Source organism: Hylobates moloch, unplaced genomic scaffold (assembly GCF_009828535.3).
Source record: "Hylobates moloch isolate HMO894 unplaced genomic scaffold, HMol_V3 SCAFFOLD_9, whole genome shotgun sequence".
Classification (NCBI taxonomy): domain Eukaryota; kingdom Metazoa; phylum Chordata; class Mammalia; order Primates; family Hylobatidae; genus Hylobates; species Hylobates moloch.
Genome location: NW_026652284.1, coordinates 24,888,437 through 24,894,830, shown reverse-complemented (window position 1 = coordinate 24,894,830; position 6,394 = coordinate 24,888,437). Strand labels below are relative to the sequence as shown.

General features: G+C 50.5%; 1 protein-coding gene across 4 annotated transcripts in view; it reads right to left on the bottom strand.

The window, feature by feature from the left end:
• ARID1A (AT-rich interaction domain 1A) overlaps positions 1 to 6,394 on the bottom strand; it is an 87,150-nt gene that overhangs the window by 1,534 nt on the left and 79,222 nt on the right. For all 4 annotated transcript variants that reach the window (XM_032759430.2, XM_032759431.2, XM_058444446.1 and 1 more), the window contains exons 18-20: positions 5,406 to 6,297; positions 4,914 to 5,044; positions 1 to 1,575 (exon numbers count right to left, since the gene is read on the bottom strand). The exon at positions 1 to 1,575 is cut by the window's left edge and continues 1,534 nt beyond it. In XM_032759430.2, coding sequence (XP_032615321.1) covers positions 1 to 1,575; positions 4,914 to 5,044; positions 5,406 to 6,297 — 2,598 coding nt within the window. The remainder of the gene's footprint in view (positions 1,576 to 4,913; positions 5,045 to 5,405; positions 6,298 to 6,394) is intronic.

Sequence of the window (6,394 nt, the reverse complement as noted above, 5' to 3'; positions counted from 1 at the left end):
CCGCCGCATCATGTCCACACTAGTTGGCTCAAAGGGTGGGTTCTGCATGTGGAGGAGGCTCGCCTGGCTCTGCTGGAACTGCGTGGCGGCAAGGCTGTCCTCTAGGAAGCCCAGGAGGTTGCCAATACTGCCCTTCTGCACTGCAATGGCACGAGCTGCCAGGCTGTCCCCCTGAGCCAGGTTGGCCAGCAGTACCACAGCCATCTCCCGGCACACCGGGTTCTTTCGGTCACTGAGGAAGCGCACCATAGTGCTATACAACTTCTCCAGGCGGCTGAAGGGGGGTGTGGCCAGAATCAGGTCCACATTGTTGTCCTGGATGCTGAGTTTGCTGAGGGTTTCCAAGACCAGTCTCTGCGGGGAAAGGACGGCATTGGGGCCCAGGGTGGAAAAGGGGTCCTGGGCTTCAGCTGAAGGGCAAACTGCCCAGTGTAGGAGTCCGTCCAGGACAGGCAGGCAAATGCTCTCGGGGTATGGGGATAGGTCCAACTGCCCCGAGATGTTGGCGAGTGTAACCAAGGTGTTTTCCCGGAGCATCTCCAAGCAGTCCCACCACCACTCCACTTTGTTGCAGCTCACCCCTTGGTCCTGTTCCTCCTCCTTCTCATAAGTTAGTGGTGCCTGCTTCCGTTCTGGGTGCTTGTGGTGCAGCAGGATCAGCTTGCCCAGGATGAGCAGCAGCCCTGGGTGTTTGGACATCTCAAAGTCATTGCCTGGCACAAATGACAGGCTTCGAATGGTATTGGAGACACAGACGCAGCGCTTGGCAAGAGAATCCTGCCAGTCCAGAAGGGTACACAGTGGGGTCTCATCCTTACTGTGGGGTTCGTCCTCTAGGATCTTGATGTTCCGGTGGCTCTGTGCTGGGCTAATGCCAAATGGAAACTTGCTGCTCTCCTTGATGGCCTCTGAACTCTTAGCTCCATCCTCGGTCAAGGTGCTAGACCGAGTAGACAACATGTCATCCATAGTGGCTGTGATCCGTTTTTCTGGAGGTCCATCAGGCGGGGGCCCCTCCTGGTCTGTTGTCCCTGGCGTACCCTCTGCCGTTGTCACATGCTTCCGAGGGGCTGGTGGGCAGGGTACATGAGGCCGGGAAGGCAGCAGCTCTGTCTTGCTCTCGAAGTGGGTCTGGATATGCTCAGTGGTGTCCCCCCCACCAATCCGCCAGTGCAGCAGGCCACTGTCAAACTCCTGCACACGCCCAAGCTTATCTGAGCAGTCCACCACAAATGGGTCATTCTTCTGTACGATCTTTACTGGAAGCTTGTCAAACTTACTGATCAGCTTCTCCTCACTATTCTCTGAAGCTGGCTTGTCCTTGCCTGAAAAGGCTATCTCCTCATCATTTTCAACTACTTCCTCTTCTTCTTCCTCTTCTAGTTTAGGACCTAGAAGTTCTTCTTCTTCTTCCCCACCCTCCATGGGAGCTGGACTAGACACCTTGCTGAACCTCCCAGGATCCAGTAGCGTTCTCTGTCCTGGGTCACCCACCTCATACTCCTTTAAAATGCCAAAGATCTCAATCAGGCATCGTCGGAAATATTCTACAAGGAGCTCTAGCAACCCTGGGAGCTAAAAAGAGAAAGAACAGGAAATTAATTAAGGGAGAAAAGTGGCCTAAGAACAGAATTCTTGACTTGAGAGACCTCCCCAAGTCTTCTCTATCAGTTGGGAGAGGCAGAGTTGTTCCTTTCCCAAAGGTTCTCCACAGAGCAAATTGTTCATCTTAATCTCTTCTACGCCCAACACAAAGTTCTTTCTTCTGCCCAACCTACCTTCATGTAAGCCTATCTCCAGGAACACTAGTCAACAGCTTTGCACCTCACCCACCAGGGCCAATCATCCCTTAGCCTTCTCTTTTCCCAATCAATCTTCTGCTTTTCTTCACCAGGCCAGTTTTCAACCTGGTGGTCATTGCCATTATCTCTTTTAGGACACTCTCTCCATCTCACTGCCAAGTGGAACCCAAGCTTAGGCATGGTGACTCAAGCTAAGAGAAGAGAATGCAACGTGGGCAGACGTTCATGGCTCTCTTCTCCAAGCTCCCCACTAGTCCGGGGGCTGGAACTCCATGGATCTTGCGGCATAAAGAGTGGGACGAGGCTTCAGCTCTCCAAATACTGGTCCAAGCTGGTGCTACAGAGACCCAAATTCCACCTTGGATAATATATAGGCCATTTATTTACCTCTAGAAGAAAACACTCCTCTCCAGTCACAATCTTTGGCTGAACAGTAGAGCAGATGGAAAAAAAATAAGGACTTTCGAATTAGATCTAGGGGCTGGAAGCAGTGGCTCACACCTGTAATCCCAATACTTTTTTTTTTTTTTTTTTTTTGAGACGAAGTCTCACTCTGTCATCCAGGCTGGAGTACAGTGGTGTGATCTCAGTTGGCTGTAGCCTCCGCCTCCTGGGTTCAAGCGATTTTTCTCCTGCATTAGCCTCCCAAATAGCTGGGATTACAGGTGACTGCCACCACGTTGGGCTAGTGTGTGAGAGAGTGTGTGTGTGAGAGTGTGTGTGTGTGTGTATTTTTTTTTTTTCTGAGACAGAGTCCTGCTCTGTTGCCCAGGCTGGAGTGCAGTGGCACGATCTCAGCTCACTGCAACGTCTGCCTCCTGGGTTCAAAGTGATTCTCCTGCCTCTGCCTCCCAAGTAGCTGGGATTAGAGGTGTGTGCCACCAGGCCCGGCTAAATTTTATATTTTTGGTAAAGACGGAGTTTCACCATATTGGCCAGGATGGTCTTGAACTCCTAACCTCAAGTGATCCACCCACCTTGGCCTCTCAAAGTGCTAGGATTACTGGCATGAGCCACTGCGCCCAGCCTAATTTGTGTAGTTTTAGTAGAGATGGAGTTTCACTATGTTGACCAGCTGGTCTCAAACTCCTGACCTCAAATGATCCTCCTGCCTCGGCCTCCTGAAGTGCTGGGATTACAGGCATGAGCCACTGCGCCCAGCCAGTAATCCCAACACTTTGGAAGGTTGAAGTGGGAGAATCACTTGAGCCTAGGAGTTTGAGACCAGCCTGGGCAACATAGTGAGACCCTGCCTCTACAAAAAATAAAGAAGTTAGCTGGGGCCTGGAATGGTGGCTCACACCTGTAATCCTAGTACTTTGAGAGGCTGAGGCAGGTGAATCACTTGAGCGCAGGAGTTTGAGATCAGCCTGGGCAACATGGTGAAGCCCCATCTCTCAAAAAAAAAAAAAAAAAAATTCGCTAAGCATGAGCATGTTGGCACGCACCTGTAGTCCCAGCCACTTGGGAAGCTGAGGTGGGAGGATCACCTGAGTCTCGGAAGTCGAGACTGCAGTGAGCTGTGATTGCACCACTGCACTCTAGCTTGAGTAATGGAGACCCTGTCTCAAAATAAAAATAAATAAATAGCTGGACATGGTGGCATTTGCCTGTAGTACCAGCTACTCAGGAGACTGAGGCAAGAGGATCGCTGGAGCCCAGGAGTTTGAGGCTGCAGTGAGCCATGAGGGCACTACTACACTCCAGCCTAGGTGCCAGAGTCTCTTAAAAAAAAAATTCTGGCTTTTCCAGGAAGTAGCTGTATAAAATGATAAAAATTCCTAAACTTTACAGGGTTGTTCTGAGGTGTAAATGGGAGATGTAAAACACCTGGCATACGAAAATTGCTCTATCAAAATTTTTCCTTTCTCATGGTAGGCAATATTATGCAATGGAAATAAAATCAGGTTTAGGAATCAGATAGATTCTATTGACAGCTATGTGAACCTCAACAAGGATAAGACTGTGAGCCTATTTACTCATCCCTAAATGGCCATATCTCCTGTCTCTGAGGGCTGTTGCTAGGATGACATGAAACAAAATATTAAGGACCTGGCACAAAATAAGAGCACGATAAATGGTAACTATTAATAAGTCAGCTCCTTGATATACAGGTTGGTAGGTACTAAAGATGATCAAAAGAAAAAGAGTTGGATGATGCAGCACAAACTCTTTCCAGCACCTCCACTAGTGTGCACATCCTATGGAGAGTGGGTCTGAAGAATCAGCTTTGTAAGAATATTGTAGGGCTGGGAGCAGTGGCTCATGCCTGTAATCCCAGCACTTTGGGAGGCCGAGGTGGGTGGATCACGAGGTCAGGAGATCGAGACCATCCTGGCTAACACGGTGAAACCCCGTCTCTACTAAAAATACAAAAAATTAGCCGAGTGTAGTGGCGGGCGCCTGTAGTCCCAGCTACTTGGGAGGCTGAGGCAGGAGAATGGCGTGAACCTGGGAGGTGGAGCTTGTAGTGAGCCGAGATTGCACCACTGCACGCCAGCCTGGGCGACAGAGTGAGACTCTGTCTCAAAAAAAAAAAAAAAGAATATTGTTAAACAACCAAATCCCCCATCCACTATCTAAGGAAACTGGGATCAACAAAGGACCCTACTGTTCAGAGAAGAAAGGGAGAAATGGAAAAAACATACTCTGCTCACTGAAAAAAATTTGACCACAGATTCAGGCTGGGCCTGGGTGGCTCATGCCTGTAATCCTAGCACCTTGGGAGGATCACTTGAACTCAGGAGTTCATGAACCTAGGCAACATAGTGAGACCTTGTCTCTATCAAAAAAACAAAAAAACACAGATTCTTCTAGAAAATGTGGTGTCCCCACTGGCATCAATAGAATCTGCATTCTTACTAATACCACAAAGTGTCTCCCAAATTCCTTTTGAAGTCAATCCTGTGTTAAGGTTATCATGTAAACAAATCATTATTGCTCTCAAAATCCTGGGCCCGTGCCCAGAGGCAAAGGAAGCAAAGTACTGGCATGGAAGATATCTACAAGAGAGAAAGAGAAAGACCACGGTGGCTAAAGATGAGACATTCCCATTGTCTACACTAAGAAGATCCCAAACCCTCTCAATCTTCCCCAGGCACTGATACTCACCTGACTGAGGTTGAAGGTCATGATGCTGTTGTCATCATATAGCAGGATGTTGATGGTATCTAATGCCCATGTGCTCTCTGCCAGGAGACCAGACTTGAGGGACATCATTACCCGCCATGCCTCCGGGGTTCCTGAAATAAACCTCCATGTCGTCCATCCACCAAGCCCAGGTTGGCTAGAGACACTCCCAGGGCTGCCCCATCAGTGAAGCTACTCTGAAGATAACACAAGGTGGAAGGCAGTTTCTGTCTGGGAGATGACACACACCAGCCCCTCATGGGTTCTAAGCTGTCTGTCTAGGACTTCATTGCATGGCAATGTTTTGAAGGAAAACCTTTAGTTAGCTTATTTCTTCCTTTTCCAAAGTTCTTTGGTTCTATTTTAGTCAACACTGGACCAGATTCAACCTCATCCAGAATAGTAAGGTGGAGGGAACAATGGACAAGATGGAAAGGGGCAGATTAGGCAACCGAATGAGGAAAATCTCCTTACCAATGTCTTTCATTGTGAGCCGCCTCCTCTGCTTCAACACAGGCTGTGTGGCTTCAACAGAGCCAGGTGGGAAGGTGATATCCCGCCGAATCATGGGGGGCTGCACAGGGGCAGGTGCTATGTGCGAGGCAGGTACTGGGGGACCTGCCTTCTGCATTTTCATCCCAGAGTGCAGGAATGGAGACTTGCTAGGAGAGGTGCGGTTCTCCATTGGCCGGGGCAGGGGAGCAGGGCTGGATACCTGAGGAATGTGATTCTGCATGCTTGGCGGGGGCTGGTAGTTAGACGGAGGGGGCCTTGTCATGGGGGGCACAGGGGCAGAGGGACCATATGGGGGCTGGCGTGTGCCATGGGAAGGCCACGGGCCTTCGTGGTTGGCCCTCTGATCTGTGTGCAGCATTTCATCTGTTCGGTTCACGCCATGATAGGTGGGGCCCTGGGGGGCAGAGCCTGTGCTCTGCCTGTTGGCATAATTATAGGTCATGTCATTACGCCCCTGCCACATGGTGCCTTGCTGAGCAACCTCAGCTGATGCCTGTATGGGGCCGCCCATCATTTGCGGTGGCATGTTTTGCTGGGCATTGGTGCCAGGGGGTGCAGAGACACGGTCTCGGCCAAACTGGAATGGAAATTGGTTCTGGGGGCCGCCTGCTGGTCGGCGCTCAGTAGCAGCGGTGGCAGTGGCAGGATAGGCATTGCCATACTGGTTGTATACATCTTGCTGAGGGGAAGGCTGGGCAGCTTGTTGCTGGCTGGCAGGCTGGGGCTGGGCTGGGGGCAACTGCTGCTGCTGAGGCTGCCCCTGCCCAGTGCTGTATGGCACGCTGTACATCTCCCCTTCGTGCCGCTTGGCAGGAGGGCCATATGTGCCATCCATTGGCCGCTTGTAATTCTAAGGCAGAGACAAGCAGAGGGGAAGTTAATATTCTGCACTCAGGGACATAAAGCCCACAGATGCCAAGACGGCTACAACCAGATGCTTGGTGGAC